Source organism: Rhipicephalus sanguineus, chromosome 4, assembly GCF_013339695.2.
Source record: "Rhipicephalus sanguineus isolate Rsan-2018 chromosome 4, BIME_Rsan_1.4, whole genome shotgun sequence".
NCBI lineage: Eukaryota > Metazoa > Arthropoda > Arachnida > Ixodida > Ixodidae > Rhipicephalus > Rhipicephalus sanguineus.
The window spans coordinates 144,562,905-144,588,374 of NC_051179.1; the positions used below are offsets into that span (position 1 = coordinate 144,562,905).

General features: G+C 45.5%; 1 protein-coding gene across 1 annotated transcript; it reads left to right on the plus strand.

Annotated features, from left to right (window-relative positions):
* Positions 1-1,115: 1,115 nt before the first annotated feature.
* Positions 1,116-22,125, plus strand: LOC119391674 (signal peptide peptidase-like 2A). Its single transcript, XM_037659339.2, has 5 exons — positions 1,116-1,367; positions 3,282-3,374; positions 6,066-6,235; positions 18,409-18,505; positions 21,834-22,125. Exons 1-5 carry the CDS (start codon positions 1,249-1,251, stop codon positions 22,123-22,125), a joined length of 771 nt encoding a protein of 256 aa, XP_037515267.2. The 5' UTR covers positions 1,116-1,248.
* The last annotated feature ends 3,345 nt before the right edge of the window (positions 22,126-25,470 follow it).

Here is a 25,470-nt window from a genome sequence, read left to right on the forward strand (position 1 = left end):
AAGTCCTGAGCATGAGACTCATCTCCTATTTTCCGTGTAAAAGCGATAGTAAAGTGCCCCTAAATAGCCAACGACAATGTTAACATTTCATCACGATCGACAACGCCAAACGCGGAAGCGCTACGAGCCGCGGGCGCACCACAAAATAAAAAAATAATAATTCCTTGTCTTCTTGGGACCTTTAGGTATCCCCAGCGTTGGCCGTGACGTCACCACTCGCGTCTGGTCATGTCGGGAACAAAAAAAAAACCGATTGCCTGCTCGCAGGTACGCGCGCTCACCGCTCTTGCTCCTCGAACGGTACGGAGGGGCACTTGGCCAGGAGGAGCGACAAGCCGACGATTCGAAAAAATTCTCCCGGCTACGTGTTTGTTCAAGACTCGTGCACAACTGCAACACCATAACTAAATTTCGACCTTTGGGTGGTTTAGGGGCACTTTAAAGTTGAACCGCCACAGACACCGTGAGGACTAACGAAAACGTTATAAAAAGTCCTTCAGTGTTTGGCGCTGCCATAAGTTTCGCAAGTCAGTATAGCGTAGGTTCATGTAACTCGTTGTTTCGCGCATATTCCAGGTAAAGGATACGACCACCACCATAAAGAAGCTGGACATAATCGTCGCTTTTGTCAGGAATTCAACGGGGCAGCTGATAGCCGTGAGTAGTAGTGCTGCCTACCTTCCGTTGGCACAGAAAGTGTGAGCTGAACACTGTGAAGTTGGCATCACTGGTACCAAAAGCAATCGCGCACGTAACAAGTAATCCACGTCACGTGTTATACGTTTAATCTAATCATGTGTTGGAAGTCTATGTCTAATAAATGTGTAAAATCCGAGGAGGAAGAAGCTGCAATCTTATAGAAGTGTCTGACACGTAGTCCCTGCCAGTCTACCAAATTTAGTCTTAGAACTGAATAGCGAGGCCACCCATTAAACGATAAAATGAAACAAAGAAAGTAGAGAAGACGCTACACACAGTTTCTCGTAATCGGTTAAGACAGGCTTTTCAATCCTATAAGGCGCGTCCTAGACGTGGGAACGCGCGCTGCAGAGACCTATGGAACATTTGGTACTTAAACCGTCTAGCATATGTGACAACAGGGAATCAATGAGTTTTAACGGGCGACTAAAGCACGCTGTGCAAGAGTGTACCAGAGGGACCAAGGCATGCGATGTCAAGGTGGTATCCTCTCTGCGTCCCTTTCGCATCGCACAGCAATATGAAGAGAAGCAGGCAAACAGCACCGTCATGGCCAAGCTATTCACGCGTTCTACGTCCCTGGACTGGAGTTTCCTGGTCATCTGGCTAATCGCTGTCGCCACGGTCATGGTAGGCTCCTACTGGTCAGGCATCTCCCAGTACGAACAGTGAGTACACATGTTACTTGCGAGGCTCAACATTTATCTTGCCCTGCCGATCATCAGTCTATCATCTAAGCCGTTCATTCGTTCAATGAAAATAAGGGGAAGACTGCCGTCACTGACTACCTTCCGCGCATGCGTACATTTGCATCCATTTGGCTCCCATCCCGTATCATCCGCGGTGAACTCTGGTGGCATGCAGATACAAGTATACATTTTACGAGAAGAGCTTTCAGCTTCGAACGAAAGAAGTGGAACAAAGTCGGGGGGGGTTACCGACACTGCAGTGCAGAGTAGAATGGGAAATCTGTAACGAGCAATGTGAAGAAAAGACACATTCTATTCGAGTTCACTCATTAGTTTTTCAGCGCGAAATGATCCACTAACAACGCGTCTAGACAAGTCCCCATATGCGGCCATTATTCTGAAAGGTTAATCAATTTAAGCGCTACAAATGCTGAACGTCATGATTATGTCAACGATAACCAACTGGCGGTTAGTTAATGTCCTGAGATGAGCTGAACCAGTGCCCGCAGCTTGGTAAATTACTCGAATGGCTGACCAGTGGCACGGAACCTACAAACCATATTGGTTTTCACTGTGCCATAATAGTTGTCTTTAGTGCGCAGCGTATCAGGTGAATAATGATGCAGTGGAGGTTGAATAGAGTGTGTCTATGTACGTCATGTGAATTCTCTTAAATGTGGTTTCAAAATAGCTGACACAAAAGCCATTCAACTGTAGCAAGACACGGGTGGGATCGTGAGCTTCCCCTTACTGCCGTTTGAAGCTTTCTGTCAGGCCACAAACAGTACGCGCGCGCAACATTCTTATTCTACCTATCTTCATACCATACCAAACAGTCGACTGCCATCCATGTCGGAAAAGCCGACCAATATTATTTTCGTTCGTTACAGTATACATTCCCGACTTCTGGTGGACCTCTTTCACGGGAGTCTTCTATTAGCTCGTATTGTTGATCAATATGGTGCGGACTGGAGCTCCGACGTATTAGCAGTGATATGTGATGCCGTGATTGCAGGCATGCGAAATAATTGCACCGCGAAAAAAAACCTCCGAACTTTTGTGTGCATTACCACTTTTTTATTATCCATGCCTTTCGGTCCAACCGTTAGAATAAATTTTCATCGCATGTTGCACCCGACGCGGTTGTTTGCCTGCAATGACCGGTCGATCAATTTAGCGATTTTCCTTAATTAACCCCTGTGTTCCTGCGCTCAAATGTTCGCGAAAAGTGAGGTTCTGAAGAAGCGGCTTCGGTTTCTGTACCCTTCAAGGTAAAAAAAAATGGCATCCAACCGTTAGTAGCAAAAAGCTACAAGAAATCTAACACGGATACGTTGGAAAGAAAGCGTCCCACGTGACGATAAATTCATCCTCCTCCGGAATTCAAACCAGAGAACAAATCATATCCGGTACAGTCACTTTGCCATCTCAGCGAACCAGGATGCTAGCAATTTGCAGAGCAGGATTGAATTTATCACCTTCATGAACTTTCGTCCCTATGGCCGGCTTCCAAAGAACCGATTTGTCACTTTCGTATTAGTTTGAAGCTAAATAATAGATTTACAGCCGTGGTGAGTTATTCCCCATTCGTTTCAACAGCGCAGGGTACTTCCATGTTGACAAAAATGTAAGTAAATGGGCACTTTTGATGTCCCCACCATTTAATGCGGCTGCCGCGGCAAAATTCTGCCCGTGGCTTTGACATGGTTTAGTCTCGCAAAGTCGTAGCCGCTAAGTAATCACGGCGCTTATACGAACACGTGCAAGTCCTTGTTATGGCAAAGAAGATGACAAGAATGGCTTTGAACGAAAAACACACTGCGCTCAAACGAAGCGGCGCGTCTTCGAAGTCATAATGGCAGACAGGTCAACCAATCGATTTTCTCCGCGCAGGTACTTTCCAAAGCCCTCCTGTCCTTCAGCACTCAAGAGGCCTAAGAAGATCAGTAAGAGTCTGCGGAGGCCAAGCGAACCGGACAGAAAGAAGTAAGCACCAGAATGTCTTGTGATTTTGGAGCATTGTTCAGTGATCTCACCACTGTTCTGTTTTTATTTTAAACAAAGCTCAAGATTCACATAGCCGTGCTTCTTCCTAAAAGAATTCCTCAAGTACGAAAAAAAAAAAGCAAAGAAGGCGAGTTTTCAATTACGTTTTTCGATTACAGAAGCCAGATGACATTGAAACCATGAACATAAAAAGGAAAGTCCACCAGTGATGCATGAAACTGTCTTCAAAAACTTTTTGTAGATTTAATTTAATTATAATATTTATGAGAAGGGAAACGAAATTGGGCAATAACGCAACTTGCTACCACTGGGTACTAAACCCACAACATTTGCATTATAGGACGCTCGATCTATTTCCGTATTATATTTATGTTTCTTGAACTCGCTTATATTAGTGACCTAGTCCTCCTCGCTGGTACAGTGGCCGTGGTGCTCGGCTGCTGTCCCGAAAGTCGCGGTTTCAATCCCGGTCGCGGCGGTCGCATTTCGATGGAGGCGAAATGCTAGAAGTCCGTGTACTGTGACGTCAGTGCACGTCGAAGAAACCCCGATGGTCGAAATTTCCGGAGCCCTCCACTACGTCGTGCCTCGTAATCATATCATGGTTTTGGCACGTAAAACCCCAGGTATTATTATCTAAGTCACTGATAGTATGTACGTGCTGCAGATGTGTGGAAATAAATTGTGGACTGGAAAACTCAAGCTCGAACAAAGTGGGGAATTAGCATTGCCTGGTTCATTGGCGCCTAATTTCGCCCTGAACACGCAGGTATGTAACAACTAATAAAGTCAGTTTCACCGCAAAAGGCTAAGCAATGAATGTGATAGCAACAAATTGTATAGTTACACGAAGGGACGCTGGCAGCTGATTCTTTTGGATCCGAGCTCGCGTAACTCTACGAAACGCTGGTGTAAGAGAACACGGCCGCTCCAGGGAGAGATCCTTTTTCCGCGCAGTCTCTTCGCGGTTAGAGCGCAGCTCGCACTCGGGTATACGAGCAGCCCGCTGTTGGCTGCCGAGAACAACGTTTACTAGTGCTTCCACTGGGGCTAGTTGGTATGGCGTTGCGAAGTGAAATGATGCACTGCACAGATGAACTGAGACGAAAGATAGAAGAACACGAAACGGACAAGGACCTTGCGCACTAACAGGTAGCAAGGTCCTTGTCCGTTTCGTGTTCTTCTGACTTTCGTTTCAGTTCATCTAAGCAGCGCATCATTTTACTTCGCAATCTAAGAACAAACTACAGAAATGCATTTCTGCTTGGCACTATTCATGCACTAAATATATGTGGAGGATGTTGCTGCGATCTCTTTAGATTAAAGCGAACACCCGTGTACATTATAGCAGTACGGAGGGCGACATTTGTATTACAAAATATATTTGGAGGTAACGTGCTTAAAAGAGCTGAAGTGCGCTAAACATGAGCTTCAGAGCGAAGGACACTTCAGTTCGTTTGCTGTCCGGTCACTTGACGAAGCTGTGAACACGGTAAAACGATCAAGTCAATCTTTTATGCAAACTACACTTGTAGCAGTGCTCCGTGTTAAATATCACCAACGACTCAATAGTCTGACTTGTCCGCCACGGTGGTGCAGTGGTTACGGTGCTCGGCAGCTGACCTGAAGGTGGCGGGTTCGATCCCGGCCGCGGTGGTGACATTTCGATCGATGTGAAATGCTAGAGGCCCGTGTCCTTAGATTTTGGAGCACGTTAAAGAACGCCAGATGGTCGAAATTCCCGGATCCCTCCACTACGGCTTGCCTCATAATCAATGTCGTGGGTTTGGCACGTAAAACCCGAGATATTATTATTATCAATAGCTTGACGTGCGACGCAGGTGTCGATGTAAGCGAAAGCAGCTCTTCCCTTCAGGAGGTCGCTTCGACCGCTATATTGGTTCATTGAGCGCAGTGTGAGAGAACGCCAATGTAATTTATTTACCCAGCGAGAACTGTAGCGAACGCCCATCTTCCGGCGGCGCTGGGGTTCAAAGCGCTAAAGCTGAGCAAAAGTGGCTTACCGTATTGGTGTGAAGAAAAGCGCAGAAGATTTTTAGTTCACCGTAAGGAAAAAGGTGGCTTTACAACGTCGACATCAGATTCAGACCTTAGTTAAGACAGATTAGTTTTTTTTTTTTTTTTAATGTTAGACTGAGACCTATAGATATTCCTCTGCCAGGAGGACCACGGGCAGATGGTCGGCGAAGGTCGCCTTCGCTAGCCACCCTCCAGTAGGCAGTTCGGGGGTTAGGATAAGTAGGGGACGGCATGGCGTTGGCGCATGAGAAAAAGACGTGTTCTACATTTGCGTACGTAGATGGTCCACTGAGACGCAAAGGGTCGGAGCAGTAGCGATAAAAAAGAAAAGATAGGCATGCTGAAGTGTTAGAGTATTGAATGGAAAGGCTCTGAGAGTGTGTGTTTGGGAAGTGGAGAGGGACGGGTGTGGTGGCAGTAGACTCTGTAACGAATGCCGAAGGTTCTTGTAGTGCTGCTTGACAGTTTCCTTGCAAAAGTGTGCCTCGGTCGCTTTGGGCAGGTACGTCCAGGCAACCACCGGCGCTCAGTTGCTAATCCCACCGGCAAGCCCATGAGCGAGCTGGTTTTGTGAAAAGATATTATGTAAAGATGAGATGAACGATGCATCTCCGATTCACTGCAACGCAGGAAGGCATCCGTGTCGGTGGGCGTCCCAGCGGAGCCGTCGGACTTCACGGAGAGCATGGTTGAGATGGAGGAGGAGTTTACGGTACCCCTCTCTCCCAAGCTGGTCGTCATGTTCGTCATGCACATGAGCGTCATGCTACTCATGCTGTACTACTTTTATCGATACCTCGGTAAGATATCGCCAATTTATTGTCATCGTTGCCGTAGAAATGGAGTATAGGAGAACTAGCGACGCCACCACGAACTAGCCAATAAGTTCGCTGAAATAAGCTCGCTGATTGACTTGGTCCTAGTTTGGGCGAATAATAGAGGGGATAGTTCTACGCGTTTCGCTTCGACACATGAACGAACGCCCCTTCAAATGGAAAAGCTTCGTATTCGGATGCAGGTATGAACAGGAGATGCCTACATTAGAAAAATCGGGCGGTTCATTATGCTTTCACCTAACACGACTCAAAAACAAAAGCCATCTTCTTTTTGTTTTCTTTGTCATCTTCTTTTGTTTTTGTTGAGAGCAGGAGTCAATTGCATTGAACCTCCTGCTCTCCCCCCCCCCCCCCCCAACCCGTCGAAAGCTCTCTGCACTTAAGAGGGGACGCGGAAATCGTTTATGACTTATTAGTTTCTAGGCCTAGGTTGATGAAATTTGGCGCACACACTACAAATCATCTTGAAAAACAAGTTTAAATTTGTATAAAACCTGGCACAGTGATCAAACATGCTAGCAGGCAGGAACTATTTTTTCATCTTTGCTCACATACTGTTTGTACTTAAATAGAGTTCTAGATTTTTTATAGCCCTAATAATTTTCTGCTGAACATTACATGCAAATGACTGTGTCTCAGCTAATTGTGCCATGCAGTAATTATGAAATAAAAACAAATAAAAGCCTATACGAAAATTTCAAGACTCTGTTGAAGTACAGCAGTGTCTATGGATTACAATAAATCAAAGAGCATAAAAATCGGTGTAGCCATAGTTGTGCTATGCTTTCCACAAGCGAAGTGGCAGGCACAAAACGCTCTTTTGAGAAAGTGGACAAGAAAGTTTTGGTTGCATTTGACCCTATGCTAAAGTGTGCCAGAACAGTAATAATTGGTGTCCTTGCCAGGAGGCAATCTTTTCGGCCTCTACTTTTTAATTTTGCCTGATTTAGGAAGTTTATTACCCTCTATCATTTACCGCAGACGCTTTTGTACGGCCCTCTGGAACGCAAGTACACCAGGCTGCATGTAAACATTGGGCGTGTTGGACTGTATCGCTACTTTTACGGCTGCGAAACGTGCCATCAGGTGGTCTAAATAGTGGTGTATTAGTTTGATGGAGCTTTGCGATCACCCATGTCAAGTATACTAACGCCGAAAGATTCATCTTGTACGATAAACAGCAAACGCGCCGCAGAGCCGACGCCTTCTCATGAGTTCGAAGCTGACGGCGACTTCGCGCCAAACTATACCGCAGACGCATTTTCTCACATTATTAATTTTTAAGCGAAACCAGAACGCTCTCCAGCTAGTGGTGACATTAAACGGGACCAGGAACGCACGCGCACGAAGCTCGGGTCTCGGCGGAGCGGCGCGAGAGCAAGCGTCGGCAGATCGTCTTCGAAGTAAAGCCGGTAAAGCGGCACTCGCGCGTCGTCTGATAATTAGCAAGCGTTTTGATGATGAAGCGCTATGGCTTACATCGCTGTCGCTTTATTACCGTCCCGGCAACAGATGACACGACGTGCCGACAACGCAGTCGGTACGTCCCAGTTGGTCCCAGTCTATGCTCGCCCGATCCATGCGATACCGTCCACCGTTTTCCTCCGTATGAAACTATATGACAACACATGGCCGTCAACGATTCCATGTCAAACAACGATGCGTCCGTCCCGACACGCGGTGTAAGTACGCGTCCATTCCACGACTTCCAGCGACGATACCGGCACTAATATTAATCAACGCGGTAAAAATACATGCGCGCAACAAACCTATTTCGGCATTACACACTGCGCTGCGAGAACTTCTTTTTCAACGACCCTTAAATTACAGTGTTCTAGACTAGTACACTGTACTTAAATGCCTCAACAGCCGGAACGGCCTAAACGTCAGTGCGCCCCCTGGTTTGAACTGACTGGCTCTCACTCAGCGAGCGATTTGAAACTGAGTTGCAGCTGCGCGCCCTCTTCCGTTCGTTTGCGGCACCGGTTCTCGCTTTTCTCCCCTTCCTTATCGTGTTCGCTCGCGTGCCTTCACGATTCACGGCAGTGCCTGAACGAAAAAGCAACTCCTTAGTGGGGAGGCCTCGTCTGAGCGATTCTTCAATTCTATTTCCAGGGCTTGCTGTTTAAACATACCGTTCGTGGACCGTTCGTGTACAGGATATGTACACGAACGGTCCGTTTTTACTCCTATCTGTAACAGCTGTTGCCCTCACGGCTGTGTCCGTGTGTACGATCACAGGCATGTGGAAAACTTGAGCCTTTGACAAAAAGTGTCCGCGGGGCCGAGTGATATCTCTTTGGAATTTGCACCGAGCCAGTGTCACCATCCATGCCTCACCCTTAGGGTGATTCAGCTGCAACTTCTTTCTTATTGATGTTCCCTGTTAATTTAAATTATTATATTCTAAGCGGCAGATGTAAGCATGTGTATATACACATTATCAATTTGAAATCGCTTACTGAAACGCGATTTAAAATTACATTGCACGTCGTCGTAATGAAAACAAAAAAATGCATATTTGTTGAAGAACATCATAATTAACATATTACCTTCTGAAAATGTCGTGAAAATGAACAAATATAATGAGCTAGCGAAAGGGTCATAACTAATTCACAAAATGGTTTCAACAAAATTCGTTTCTTGGCAAGATTGTTCGTATAGGAAAAGAATGGCGAAATACTGTATATTGAATAGTAACAAAAATGGAAGCACTGCAGTGGGCCCTGCTATTTGTGTCTTGAAAAAGAGCTGTTGTACTGTGTTCACTGTTTGCCCATCGTCCCGTTTCAAAGCTGCGCTTTCCAGTATTCCACGAAATACATTGCTCTTTGCATTGTAGCAACGAAGGCGCAAAGAACCACACAGTCCTTGCAGTACATCCAGTCGGTGAGCTTAAAATCCCTAGATTTTTCCCTGTTCTTTACAAATCTAGGGACTTTAGGTGAGCTATTGGCCGCGAGATCGAGCGGAGTCGCCGCCTGGCGGTTACTGGCTGAAGCGCGCCTAGTGTGGATTGCTCCATGCGTCGTCTGCTAGCCGCGTTGTGTTTGCACGTGCGCGTACGTCATGCAGGGGCTCAAAAGGCGGTTTGTTCCGTTGCGTTGGTGCAACTTTAACCGCTCGTACGTATGCCTAACAACATATAAAGAAGCATTTGGCCTTGATCGGTTGTATATGTACTGTAATAAGATCAGTGAGTGCACTTGTCGAGAGTGCTGTATGTGGTCGTCGTACCGTCCGTTCACGAGAGTCATATCACTGTAGGTGCCGCTCTGTGGTTCAAGCGCATTGCGAAGTGCACTTGGCGTTGTCCTGAAGATGAGAAGTATTAAATGTCATGTGAATATAGCCTTTTAGCAGCTCGGTGGTTAAAAAAAAGGCTCTCATGCACTTGCGTGTTGTGGTTAGGTGTATAACTTCGGGACTGTCGTTTATAGGTTACGCGACGAGCTTTAGTTGTGTACGGTCGTGGTCCCACTGCAGAGAAATATTTCTGTCAAGTCACGTCTGACACTTCGGTACTTAAATTGTCCCCTAAACAGAACAGAAAATAGAATGACACGGAAATCGCCAAACTGAGTTGCCTTGCGCAATTATAACTTGTGGCGAAATGTATACAAAGACACCCGTGTACTTGCGAGGTAGCTTATGCCTGTCAAATTTGCGCTGTGGCAAGTTCAGTGTCGGAATTGCGTCAGGCCTCAATCTCTTCCGCGAAAACCCTTAGAAGAAAGAGAGTGAGCGAGAAAAATATATTCATCAAGACAAGCAGTGGCGATAAACTCGCTCGCGCATTTTCATCGCTTACGTGGCGTGTGAGGGCTCATAAAACGATACCCTTTACTATGCACCAGATCATGCATACACGCTTGCCGCGTTTCGGTGCACGTACTTGCCCTGCGGAATACTGAGAACAGTTCTCGCGGCCGTGTAAACACAACGTAACATGCGCGAACTACAAATGAGGCTCTGGGACTCTCGTTTAAACACTCATAGCCAAGCGCGAACAAACTTTGCATTCACAGCGCAGACGGTACTTGAATGACACAGAATAAATTCCATGAATTAATTTTCTTCTTTCTCGATTGATTCTCGCTTAATTTTCCTGCGGAAGTGTAGGAAAATCAAAGCACGGGGGAGCTTCCCCGAGCGTTCGCTTACAGCGACCGTCTTCACGTTCGTAGTGCACAGCAGCAACAAGTATATAAATGCACACATTAGCGAAGTTATCGCTGACTACTCACCATTCTTTCTCCTCTGCGAATGCTTGAATGCACCGTCGTCGAAGTGCTTGCTGCACACCATCGCGTACTTGGAAGGCGTCCTGCCGTTACGAAGCCTAACGATCGAGCCACAGCCGGCGACGTTCCGCGTCGGTGGGATAAAAATGGAAGCTCATCCCTGGCTCTGTGCAGTATGTGCGGCATTGTGGCACCGAACAAAACCTCACCATCGATAACGAAGAGTTTTCTGCGGGTACGGAACACAAAATCACGATGTGAAAACAGAAGCACCGTGCACTTCTACACACACCACAAGAAACCAGTATCCACACTAGCGGGGTGACGGTGCTGCCACCTATAGGTCGATCTCGCCGCGAATAGAGTGCGACATACTTACTGGAGACATCTTTAGTTCTAATGTGAGCATGCGAGTTACGAGGGGAAATATATATGGGCCATGTGCGCCAGAATGTGTTAATGAGATATAAAAAAACGCATTCCTGCTCAATTTCACATGGTGGTTCAATTAATTAACGAGCCCCCTTAGTTCTTTTTTAACATACCTTACAGCTATAGGGCCCAATAGTGCAATAAGGAGGGTATACTTAGATGTCAAATTAAAAAAAAGGTAGCAAAAATGCATGAAGTACACACGTCTCATAAAGTTTCAATGAAAAACCTTATAATTCAACAAAAAAAATTTAACAACTCCACTTTAACTCCTGTCTTTAGACAATCTATAGACTGGGCGTTTACAATAGGAAATAACACTAATTTATCAACTTTTGTTTATAGACAATCTATAAACTGGGATTAGACAAAAAACAAACTTCATCAACTTAACTTTTGACTATAGAGTGTATATAGACTAACAATAGAAAGAAAGAAACATATGCTTTTTAAAACTTTTGTTTACAGACAATCTATAGAACGCAATTAGACAAAAAATAACAGGCCATTTATAAACTTTTGTCTATAGATTATCGAAAGATTTTCTTTAGGCAAAATAAATGTACATAAAGGCGAACTCGTCTACAAGAAGTCTACAGACACTCTATACACTGTCTAAATCCATTTTTGTAAGGGATAAAGAGGCTTGCGCTTTGCCTCCCGTACACGCGTAACCTTTCGAAGAGCGGCGATTTACGTGCTTACGGCCGCGGAGTGATCAAGCAGCGAGCAATCGCTCGTAAACACAGCGGCCGTCGCCGTGGCAACAACCAATAAAAAAGCTCCTCTGAACAGCGTCGCGCGCTCCGCCAATAGCAGCGCCGCGTACATTGCAAGGTTCGTGAGAAGGCCCTCCTACATTTTTTTTTTGTTGTTTGCGCTTTTTCTATGCGGTGATCGTGAGCGAGAAGGGCGGCAACGGAAATGCGGAGCTTTGAGCTTTGAAACGACGCCAAGATGGCGGTGCTCGGCGGCAGGAAAAGCGGTTCAGAACCGATTGCCAGGGACATCAGCAAGGGGAGTTATGAATACTGCGATTGAAGCGCGACTAGACGTGGAGGGAACAAACACTAATAGCTAAAAACTAAGTTTTATTCAAGGGCGACGCAATTCTTATGTTTCAGAAATCACATATTTATTTCCTCAGCAATATTATGTAGGTGCAATATGCAAAGAATTTATGATGGCGCTTAATTATTAGCAAACATCTTTTTCTTAGCGCTTTCTGAAGAGAGGAGCAAGTTATTATTATTCAGTGCAGCCCGTGTGTGGGCATGGAAAGGCGCGCTCGTAAAGTTCGTCTGAGACGACACGCCCCTTCACGTGTTCCGCACTTCCATGCGTTCTCGGAATTATTGCGGTGAGAACCCAATTTTTGCTGTGCGCGGGCTTGTGAGGTGCGTTTCATCGTTGGTGAAAGTGTTGAGTACAGTGTCCAACGGGCAACGGTACGGTGCGGATAACACTTAACGCCCAGCGCTTGCCTCAGTGTCCGCGGAAACGATGTGCTGAGCAAGGATGCGTTCGCGACATACGTACGCCTGGCGACCCGTGCCTTCTAGATAAGAAACCGGGGCAGCGGTTTGGAGTACTGTGCTCGCTGGATTTTCGTGAATCAGTATTCCTGCGGCCCGGTTTCCTTCCCGAACACGCAGGGACTAGTGTTATTCCTGTTATCGGTGAGCCGATCGCTAAGTTATCTATCGCGCTACAATTCGCATGTGTGTAGCGGTAATTTATCGAAGCGCAAGGCAAAAAATAATGCACGTAGTGTCCGCGCACTTTTTGTACTTATTACCACACTTGGAAACGATGCTCATTGTGTGCAGTGTAATAAAATTGCGTTATTATGTCCATCGAATGAAACTGAAATGTCCTAATTTTGAAGTGAGTAGGCGTCATTTCTTCTTGTTCGAATTGAAGTGCACAAGCAATATGCTTTAAGGAACCTGCGTATGTGCGAAGCAAATCAGCAACGCTGCATATATGAGAGCTACGCTGCTGCTTGCTTTAATCCCTCTGTGAATATGCCACAAACGCCGAATAAAAGTTCCAAGAATAAGTTTCAAAGTAAAACAAAGGCGAATTAAACGGCCGTACGCTTAGACACCACTGTCTAGTCATGAATCGATATTAGTTTAGCTGGCGTTTACTTGAAGCGCACTCGACAACGACTCGCCGGCTCGCCTAAGCGCGAGTCCTTTGCGTTCAGGGGCCTACAAAAACTACTTTTAGATCAAACTTCACGCTAATTCCAACAAAAGGACGTAACTTGCTTCCCGGATACTGCGTCACATTCGATTTATTTTTTGTTCCGCCGGAAGTGTTCCCTCCTCACACGTTGGCGCTAAGCCCCATGAGCAGCTGATGAGCCGCTATTATCTGAACGTATGGACTTCTATGGAAGCAGAAGTACGGAAGCTGCGCTTGTTTGTGTTCGCCTTCTGTGTCCCGTTAGTTTGCGCTGCCAATATTTCAGTATGAACTTCTATGGAAGCTTCGCTACCTCACTTACAAAATTATTTTTTTCGAGCACTTAGAGCGCGTTTTCAGCGGGATCGTTTAGATACTGCGTCAATGGGTGACCACAGATGCTAAAACGAGTGTTTTCCAAAAATTTAATTTTTTGGCTATTTTGGCGATTTCATCCCCGCGTCCCCCCTTAACATGGTTTTGCATTGCCTCTAGGATAGGAGGCTTGCAAGTTCTCTGCACCTCATGCGATATTGCAGCGCCTCCGGGATCGGCCCACCTTTGACCACGTGACAATGTAATGTGACGACGTCATAGTAACACCACAAATTATGGCGATCTGCAACGTCGTCGCATGATTTTCTGCATCATTCATGTTGACGCCGACGCCACCGACGGTCACATTACGCATTTGATGAGGCATCTAAGGCTTTCACCTTAATTAAAAGAACCAAAACAAATTTTTTTACTGCATCTGAGTCCCGTATAAGGAACCTGTGGTATCAGTTAAAATATTGATTTAAGCTATAATAAGATTTAGGCTGCTGGCAAAAAAAAAATATTCGAGAATTTAGTTATTTTAAATAAAAGACCAATGCCAAATATCAACAACTTTGCAAGAGAGATGTCCCGGTAACGTAAGCTTAAGATGGCCTGTTAAATCTTTAGGGAAGAAGACAATTAATACCTCGTATTAGTTTGGAGGTTACGTTTAATTATTGGTGCGGTGCATGACAAGCCTCTCTGCGAGACCTTTCTCCTTCCAGTATCTTTGTACTTATTGTTTCCATGTAACTGAAGTTTGTATTGTCATTCTCGTACACGTATGTCTAGCAAGCAAATGTTGCGTTGAATTGTTATTGATGTTAACCGTCTGTGACAATAAATTTCTCTAAACACTTCGTACAGCTTAGGGCTCTGCTATAGTAGAGTGCCGTAAAATGCCAAGCAAGCGCCCCCTGCTCCCCCACGGCGACTTTTTTTTTTTTAGGGGCGTAGCTCCTTTTAGTCTAACCTTGTCCCATGTCAGGTGTAACCGCGGCAGTATCTCCCGAACAGTATAATGCATGCAAACTGCATTTGGGTGACGATATACTAGATGGCGCTGTCCCATAGGGATAGAAAAATAAACAAAAAAATAAAAATATACATAAATAAGAATAAAAAAGAAAAAATAAATAAAAATAAAAAATAAATAGATTATGAAAACATAAAAATAATTAAAAATAGACAAATAAAAAAGAACGAAAAACGGAAAAAGGAAAAATAATCAAAGCGGCGTATCGCTTTGATTACTGCTGGGCGAAACCACTGAACATTTCACGGTGTACACAGGATTGCTTCAGGAAAAATAATCAAAGCGGCGTATCGCTTTGATTACTGCTGGGCGAAACCACTGAACATTTCACGGTGTACACAGGATTGCTTCAGGAAAAAATAAAGCGGCGTATCGCTTTGATTACTGCTGGGCGAAACCACTGAACATTTCACGGTGTACACAGAATTGCTTCAGGAAAAATAATCAAAGCGGCGTATCGCTTTGATTACTGCTGGGCGAAACCACTGAACATTTCACGGTGTACACAGGATTGCTTCAGGAAAAATAAAGCGGCGTATCGCTTTGATTACTGCTGGGCGAAACCACTGAACATTTCACGGTGTACACAGAATTGCTTCAGGAAAAATAATCAAAGCGGCGTATCGCTTTGATTACTGCTGGGCGAAACCACTGAACATTTCACGGTGTACACAGGATTGCTTCAGGAAAAATAATCAAAGCGGCGTATCGCTTTGATTACTGCTGGGCGAAACCACTGAACATTTCACGGTGTACACAGGATTGCTTCAGGAAAAATAATCAAAGCGGCCCATCGCTTTGATTACTGCTGGGCGAAACCACTGAACATTTCACGGTGTACACAGGATTGCTTCAGGAAAAATAATCAAAGCGGCCTATCGCTTTCATTACTGCTGGGTGAAACCACTGAACATTTCACGGTGTACACATGATTACTTCAGGAAAAATAATCAAAGCGGCCTATCGCTTTCATTACTGCTGGGTGAAACCACTGAACATTTCACGGTGTACACAGGATTGCTTCAGGAAAAATAATCAAAGCGGCGTATCGCTTTGATTACTGCTGGGCGAAACCACTGAACATTTCACGGTGTACACAGGATTGCTTCAGGAAAAATAATCAAAGCGGCCTATCGCTTTGATTACTGCTGGGCGAAACCACTGAACATTTCACGGTGTACACAGGATTGCTTCAGGAAAAATAATCAAAGCGGCCTATCGCTTTCATTACTGCTGGGTGAAACCACTGAACATTTCACGGTGTACACATGATTACTTCAGGAAAAATAATCAAAGCGGCCTATCGCTTTCATTACTGCTGGGTGAAACCACTGAACATTTCACGGTGTACACATGATTACTTCAGGAAAAATAATCAAAGCGGCCTATCGCTTTCATTACTGCTGGGCGAAACCACTGAACATTTCACGGTGTACACAGGATTGCTTCAGGAAAAATAATCAAAGCGGCCTATCGCTTTGATTACTGCTGGGCGAAACCACTGAACATTTCACGGTGTACACAGGATTGCTTCAGGAAAAATAATCAAAGCGGCGTATCGCTTTGATTACTGCTGGGCGAAACCACTGAACATTTCACGGTGTACACAGGATTGCTTCAGGAAAAATAATCAAAGCGGCGTATCGCTTTGATTACTGCTGGGCGAAACCACTGAACGTTTCACGGTGTACACATGATTACTTCAGGAAAAATAATGAAAGCGGCGTATCGCTTTGATTACTGCTGGGCGAAACCACTGAACATTTCACGGTGTACACAGGATTGCTTCAGGAAAAATAATCAAAGCGGCGTATCGCTTTGATTACTGCTGGGCGAAACCACTGAACATTTCACGGTGTACACAGGATTGCTTCAGGAAAAATAAAGCGGCGTATCGCTTTGATTACTGCTGGGCGAAACCACTGAACATTTCACGGTGTACACAGAATTGCTTCAGGAAAAATAATCAAAGCGGCGTATCGCTTTGATTACTGCTGGGCGAAACCACTGAACATTTCACGGTGTACACAGGATTGCTTCAGGAAAAATAATCAAAGCGGCGTATCGCTTTGATTACTGCTGGGCGAAACCACTGAACATTTCACGGTGTACACAGGATTGCTTCAGGAAAAATAATCAAAGCGGCGTATCGCTTTGATTACTGCTGGGCGAAACCACTGAACATTTCACGGTGTACACAGGATTGCTTCAGGAAAAATAATCAAAGCGGCCTATCGCTTTCATTACTGCTGGGTGAAACCACTGAACATTTCACGGTGTACACAGGATTGCTTCAGGAAAAATAATCAAAGCGGCGTATCGCTTTCATTACTGCTGGGCGAAACCACTGAACATTTCACGGTGTACACAGGATTGCTTCAGGAAAAATAATCAAAGCGGCGTATCGCTTTCATCACTGCTGGGTGAAACCACTGATCATTTCACGGTGTACACAGGATTGCTTCAGGAAAAATAATCAAAGCGGCGAATCGCTTTCATTACTGCTGGGCGAAACTGCTTTCATTACTGCTAGGCACTTCCTCAGGTTTCACAGTAGTGAAGCTGCATTTAGTTTAACACGCTCCGGGGCCTGAGATGCGAGTTCTGAAGGGTAGCTTTTTTTCCCGCTCTTCACATTAAAGACCCTGCTATCGCGGACGGCAAGACTCGCCGGTTTTTCAGGCACTTATCACTTATAGTGAGGCTTCTTACTGCTAAACGTTACAATAGTTGTATGCAATCCGAGAACATGGTAACGACAACCCAAATTGCTACCACACCACCTATTTAAAACAAATATGGGCAAAATAATAATAATAATAATAATAATAATAATAATAATAACAATAATAATAATAATTGTTGGGGTTTAACGCCCCAAATATATCGAGCAAAAGACACCGCTCTCATATTGAATGAACGAATGGAGGGGACTCTTAAGGGCTCGTTTTTCTTTGTTACACGCAATATTAATGAGAACTAACAGACAATAACACCAAGGAAAATATACGTGGTGTTATCTGTAGTATTTAGAATACAAGTGTGAAGAAAGTAAAGTGGACGAAAAGATAACTTGCCGCCGGCAGGGACCAAAGCTGCGACCTTCGAATAACGCGTCCGATGCTGTACCTCTGAGCTACGACGGCGGTCATCCTCCCGTCCACTTTATGGGGTCTTTATGGGGTCTTTACGGGCTCTTATATTGAAGTGTTCTCGCGCTTCATAAACAGACTCATGCTCGGCAGACAAACTTCCTCGCACCTTGTGACGCTCTGGGACAAGTACTCTGTATTGAATCGATCGCTACTTCGTATTGTACACCTCAATGAATGCAGCTGCGCCATTTTTCTTTCTTCTGTCGGAGTTTTGCCTTTCGTTGGTAGCACAGTGGTGCGGAAAGCGTTGTTTTCTTAATAATAAATGGGCCCCAATATGGGGCGCTTTCCGTGAATGACCGCACATGACTTCACTATCAACGTTTCTCCCAACTTAAGTATCGCATTTCGGTTCATGAGCCCCGGTTCGGTATGTTGCGAAATAGCGACAGCAGGATAGAAGAGTTTAAAAGCGAAAGAAAAATAGCGAATTAAAAAAAATCTGTTTTCATAGGCAAGAAGAATTCTTAATCCAAGGCTCGTATCGTCTTGGCCACGAAGGTACCAATTTAATAATTCCCGATGGTTGCCAAATCTAACGACGCGAGACTGGACTTTTTTTTTTCAGGTTACGCTACTCCTACTTCACGCCTAACACACATCAATAGTCTGAAAATGTCTATCAGTGCATACAAAAAGTGCGTACACGATCGTTGGCGTTTCGGATAAGCGTTTCCAGTAATACTCTGTGAAGCACGATAAAACGCTGTCAGAGCAATATTCACACTTTACTCGTACAATTTAATTCGCCCGCAGTCTACTTCATCGTCGTCCTTTTTGCGTTAGCATCGACAGCCGCTCTGGTCTCCTGCCTGGAACCTGCCGTCAACCGGATCCACGTGGGAACGTCAAAGTACGTGGTGATCGTCTGCATGTACCGTGTACAGCTTGCCGATCCTTTAAGGGGCCCTGCTACACATTCCCAAGTAATCATCGAATGACTTCGAAACATTTTTAGTATCCGTCATGTACGAGCGGAGTTACAGGGATCTGTCTTAGAACAACAGAGAGCTGAGCTAGTTGGTAAGTATTCATTCTAAAAAGACAGGGCGTGCGAACACGGCTTCGGAAACATGTGGCTGACACCCGCGCCACACAAGAGAGAACGCCACCGCCTCGCCAAGCGCGCGATCTCTCACCTCCCAACGGCGCTTCTCCGGCGCCTTCGTCACTACATCTGAAGGACGAAACAAGCCTGACGGAACTCGCTGCAGACGACACGTATCTCAACTGCCGTAACAAGCAGGAAGTCGACAAAGAGCAGCAAAAAGTAGCGCGTATGCCGCACACCGAGTTAGCAAATCTCCCTAACAAGGTTATCCTCTTTGAGGTAAGCATGTAGGGGAAACCCTACATGCTTACCTCAAACATTCGCATGCTTAAGCACTTTCTCTCAACAATGATCAACCATGCTTAATCAGATTTATCTATACTTACCTTGGCGCTGCCTAATTAGCTTAGCTATGCATAATTAGCCTAATTATGTCACGTGAAATTCCAGGATCTAGGGTGTGTTTGGTTGAATATCAGGCTAATCAATCAGGCATAAAAGTATTCGTCTTAACTAACATTATTTAGACTTAAACGATCTTAATTAGTGTGGAGTCGGTAAGAAGTAATTATTACCTTCCTGGGCTTGGTTTCTTTGGGCTCATGGGGAAGTCGACTTGGATTAATTGGCCGTGATTAGGTTTGCCTTATTTAGGCTAATTTTGCTAGGCTAAATTAAGGGATAGCATGATCAACTATGCTCAATTAGATTTGGCTATACTTACCTTGACTCATCTGGGCTCATCTAAGCTTAACTTCGCTTAACATGAAAACAGCAAGCTCGACTGGGCTTAATTAAACCTACTTACGCCCGACTTTATTACGTGATACCGTGCTCAACTAGGTTTGATTAGTTTCGGCTGCACGTTGACTTAACTAGGCTCATTTAAGTTTAACTTGGCTTAACCCGACAATGGCAAGCTGGGCTGAGAAAACTTAATCTTGTGTGCTTGGCTTCATCAGGTTGTGCGATGCTAGCTATGCTTAGTTAGGCTAATCAAATGGTGTGAAAAACGACGCGACTTGGCGCTTGAACCGGCCCCGTCGCAGCCGCTACGTAAAAGAACGGCACAAATTCGATGGAGCCAAGAAAACGACACCTAGTTGTCGCTTAGGCTACGAGCGCCGTAACCGCGTCGGACAGCGACGTGAGAGGCCAACTGATACGACGGGACGCGCACGCGCACCGCAGCAGGCGTCACGTCGCTAGATGGCGCGTTGATGCCTTCTGGCACGCGATACCGTGGTCTGCACACTTTTTGCTCACGCCTGTACATGTGAACTAGTGAATTGCGAGCCCAGTCATGATATGAAAAACTGAGGAGCGCTCCCCGTGTAAAAAAATTTCTCTGTACATGTTACGGCTGCCAGGGAAATTGAATGTGTTGTTCCACTAAACATTTCGCTCCGAAGATGTTAATCCCAATAAAAGCTAATCCTAATTAAATGCATTTTGGTAGAAACGCTACGCACCGTGGTAACATTTTCCGCTACTCCCATCCGTTCTTTCTTCCTTTCTAGATGTCGTAATTAGTGACGGATAAATTAATATAATGCCAATGTTGCAAAGTGCGGACGTTCGTATATATGGCCTCATTATTCTTGCTCCTTATGCACGTCTTTATACCAGACTCCTGCATGTTCAGGATAACAGATAGTTTAAAGCAGGCAGCAAGAACAAACCAGATATAATTTCATTGGCACCGCCAAACATTATCCGTCGATAGTTCCCACATTGCTCTTACACATAGACTACACAGTACCTCTTTTTTTTTCTTTTTAATTGTTGGGGTTTAACGTCCCAAACCCACGATATGGTTATGAGGGGCGCCGTAGTGGAGGGCTCCGGAAATTGCGACCACCTGGGGTTCTTTAACGTGCTCCTAAATCTAAGTATACGGGCATCAAGCATTTTCGGCTCCATCGAAAATGTGGCCGCCGCGGCCGGGATTCGCTCCCGCGACCTTCGGGTCAGCAGTCGAGCACCGTAACCACTAGACCACCGTGCGGGTATAGACTGCACAGTACTAGGTGGGAAAAGCTACGAGCCCTGCGGTAAAATGGAAGTAAAATAAATACTACAATCTGGGACGCGCACGCACCGACTCGTAGTATGGGCTCTCGTAACCATGCATGCTAAAATATGTTATGGGCATATTATGCATGAAAAATATGCTCAATCTTAACTGCACTCTTCCTAGGTACGCCACAAATCACGTGGGCCACGGCGTACATTACGACTTGACAAGTATCTTTCGCCACAGAACAAGCGCGAACCTTTTGTGAACTTGCGTATCTTGTCAATGTTACGAAATTCTGTGCCATTCTGTAGTAGTGCGTGCAGGCACTCGAGCCTGTGGGAGCACGGTAGGTCGCTTAGGGTAATAAACAGCGCTGCTGATAACGACGGAAAAAAAGCACGGTTATTATCGCTCATTATATCTCTAGTCAAGGCATTGCGGACGAATTGTGGCGAAAGTCAATGCAGTTTATTATCTGGTGTTTCACTTGCCAAAACCACGACACGATTATGTTATACGCTGCTGTGGAGGGCTCTGGAGATTTAGAGCTCTGGGGATTGTTTAACGGGCACCTAAATCTAAGTACACGGGCCTCTAGCATTTCGCCTCCATAGAAATGCGACCACCGTGACCGGGATTGAACCCTCGTCTGTCGGGTCAGCCTATGCAGTGTAAAATAACGGCCAAGCGTTTAAGTTACCCCGCTTTCTGTTGGGCTAGCGTGGGCACTTCTCGTGACCTCACGATCGTGTGTTTCTGCAAGGTGTACGGATTTCCCACCGTCATGTATGCTATTCATGTGCTTGACCGTATAGCGGCAAAACGGAAAGGCACCGGTAGTGGTTCATACTGATATACGTATTAAGTGCGCTAAGACGACAGGGAAAAAAAGGGCACAACGAGAGCGCTTACGTATAGCATGCGAATCAAAAGCACAGTCTCTAAATAATCGAAGTGTACACTCGTCTGTGAAGGAGCGTATAGATATTTCAACATAATGAACAGCGGCATTCTCTGTGTTACCTAACTGCTTTTTCTGCTCCTATCCTGAACCATCGCAGCTGCAGTTTTACTCATTCGCTGTAAATTATACTCACACGTTTCTTTCAGGGTGCCCAGTAAGTTCCCTACCTGCTTCCAGACGCCCATGGAGGTCAGGCAGGTGGCGCTGCTGGCGTTCGCGTTGTCGGTCGCCGTCGCCTGGTTCCTGCTTCGACGCAATGACACGTACGGCTGGATTCTGCAGGACATTTTGGGCATCGCATTCTGCATCAACATGCTCAAGAGCTTCCACCTTCCAAACTTGAAGGCACGCAGCAAATATTCAGTTCAGCATTCAAACGCGCAGGCAAACTCGGAGGCAATATCGACTTGGCCAGTTTCTCTCGATCCCCCATCGTGAACCTGCACTGATAAACAATCGATAGATCAATCTGACGCTCTCATACACGCGGCAGCATTTTTTTTAGGGGGGGGGGGTATCTTTACACACGCTGGCTTGGCACGGTTTTTATTCGACCTCGATGAACAAACTAACAAAATAAGAAACCTTAACCGCTAAATGAATAAAAAGCATGAACTATTTAATTATTTGAACAAGCAGGTAAAGAAACAGCTAATTTGGAAAGTACGGTGTCAGTCGGGACGGCACACAGCGATAAGGAAACATCGTACCTTGGCGCAAAGTCAACGGCGTCAAGAGGATGTGTGTAATTATAGCGTGCTTGAAGAAGCAGTTGGTCCGATACGTTGGCGTGCTCATGACGTCATAACCTTGGGGCCATACTTAGGAATTCTTGTCTCCTAATCAATATCGGTGCGCACACATAGAGAGCATAGCAAATGCAACCAATCGCCTTTCTTTATTTCCGTCGCTGTAATATCCGACTCGGAGTGCCCTCTGTGAAGCTTCGTGCCTCGTGGAGTCATATGGATGTCCAAACACCCTTATTACACCCTTCCATTTGCCGAGGATGTTAAAAATTCGTGCCATGCTTGCAAAATAGCTTTACTGTACTTTTATTCTTTCTTCCCTCTTTCTACCTCGACTCCCTCTTTCTGACACCGCCGACCTGAGCTCGGTGCGAGCTTTTCTGATACCACGTGACTAGCGATACGCCGACTCGGCCGGCAAAGGGTACACAAAGAATAGCTTCGCTGCTAAAACTCAAACAACACATTTATTACTGGAAACGCTTGGAAAAGGGTCACGTCGCGTGAAACACAAGTGACGGGTCCACGTCCCCGGCGGGGCGCGCACGCTACCCAGTCTTGGGCAGTAACTAGTTACTAGTAACGCATTACCGGTAACGAGTTACTTTTTTCAGTAACTTGTAACTGTAACTAGTTACTTTTAAGTTAGAGGAACTTGTAACTGTAACACTGTTACTTTTTTACACAGTAACTGTAACGGGAAATAGCGTTACAGTTACTTTCCCATATCCTCTCCACCTTTCACCTTTCCACAACACCGCTCCCCTCGCAGTTTGGGAGGGGAGGTCGCTAAGTTAAGGTCCATTTTTTTTTCGACATATATATCCTTTTGGTCACTTGAGCGGCTAGCTCTTCTCTTGGTGTACCGGTGAATCATTAGGACGCCAAGTTTAGTCTCCTTGGTCCGAAGCTCCGAGCTAATCGTTTTTGATAGGCGGCTAGAAAGCAGCAGAGCGCAAAACGGTTGAGAGTCAGAAATACCGTGAACTAGCGAATCATTTTTAAAACATCTTTGGAACTGATTCTAAGAGGTCAACTCCGACTCGCAGTTTTTTCTCGCCACTCAACTTCGTTCGCGAGCCAGCGTCATCGCACTGCTTAGGTCAAAGCTATGTCCACTTGTCCAGCAGTGTCCAACAAGCCCCGTTTTAGAACGCGTTGCATCAGTTGCTTTAACAATATCCCGTTTGTCGAGTCTTTCCTGCCCGTTTCGCCGATGTTAAGTCGCGTCGCAATCCCCGCATCGCGCTTGTAATTTTCACGAACACTTGTTCCAAGGAGAGCTTGCGCTCAGCGGACGCAGAGCCCCCCGATCAGGGTCTGAAATACCTTGAACGTAGGCAATAGACACAATGGGCGTTGTCTTGACTCGTGACGCACTCCCCGCTCCTTTTCGCGTGCGCTTCTGGGTATCACTATAAACGTCCTAGGATAATTCTGTCGTTCCAGTGCATCAACTACGCTTTCCACTTCTAGTGTCCAAGGACGTTTATTATTTGCAAATAAAGTCCATTTTCACCAGCGGTGCATGAACAAATAAATTGATGCAACAAAATGAGACTTACACAAAGAAGGCAGGTGTTTGGCCATCTTTTTGGTTTCCTTCGTCTATGGTTTTACAACGCGCAATTTTGACTACCCGCGCATGCCGTCGTATTTTACAGCGAAAGCTGTTATGAGATCAATTCACCGGCCGTTTTTGGCGCCGTAGTTGTCCGCCGCCGCCGCCGCCGCCGCCGCCGCCGGTGTCCGTAATCAGTATCGCTCGAAATAAGAAAAAAAAAACTAAATAAGAAAAAATTCCAGGATGGAGCGAGGTTCGAACCTAGGTCCTCTGCGTGGGAGCCCAGTATTCAACCTCTGAGCCATGCCGGTGCTTGAAACTGCTTTGCTAAAAGGTCCTATACAGGCTTCATGTCGGGAAGGAACCACATTAGCATATGCAATATAACGTGGTAGAAGAGTAAAATAAGCACCAAGCGTAGCACAACGCGAATTCTGTAACCAGGCGGCACACAATGCGAATTGCGCAACGAGCAGGTTGTTGAATGCTTCCAACCCATTACAAAGGACCCTGCCATAATTCTTCATCATCAGGCACAGCATCAACAAAGTGCGCATAATGCCTTACATGGGTTTAGCAGGTACCAACGCTCTCCGTAGAATGACAAAAAATGGCAGAGTGCCTGCTGGCCTACTTCTCAAAAATTACAATTATTTATAGCGTAGTGGGTTCCTCGCAAGTGCACTTGGATTGGTTGCCAAGGAAGCCCATAAGCGCATGATACACTTCCTCTGGGTCTCAGTAAAATTACAATGATTTATAGCGTAGTGGGTTCCTCGCAAGGGCACTTGTATTGGTTGCCAAGGAAGCCCATAAGCGTATGATCCATTTCCTCGGGGTCTCAGTAAAGTTCTTCGCTCCCCCCCCCGTCTCTTTCCCACGTCAACGTATGTTATACAGCATGACGGGCGAGGGAAATAGCGACCGGGCGTCACCCAATGCAAATTACATAACTGGTGGGCCGTTTAAAGATTCCAACCCATTACAAAGGGCTGAGCCATAATTCTTCATCGTCATCAGTCGTCGCGTGAACAAAGTGCACATAATGCCTTACAGACGTGTAGCTGGTGCGTCGCTTCTCCGCAGAATGACGAATAATGGCTTAGTAGGTGCTTCCAAACTTCACAAAAATTGTGATTTATGGCGTAGTGGGTACCTTTCTAGTGTACTTGTATTGTAGCCCCAAGAGAGCTTAACGGGCTCTAGAAACGCCGCTCTTCCAGCTTTAGCTGTGACTGTGCTGCGGTTTTAGCGCAGGCCTGGCGTTTTTTTTTTTCATTAAATAAATCCTATCATTTGGTTTGTGATCTATTACATAATCTATACAGTAACGGAAAAGTAACGACGTTACTTTTTCAGATTAACTGTAACTGTAACAGGTTACTTTTGGAAACTCTGTAACTGTAACTGTAACAGAGTTACTTTTTTGGCTTAGGTAACTGTAACTGTAACACTGTTACTTTTCGCTGG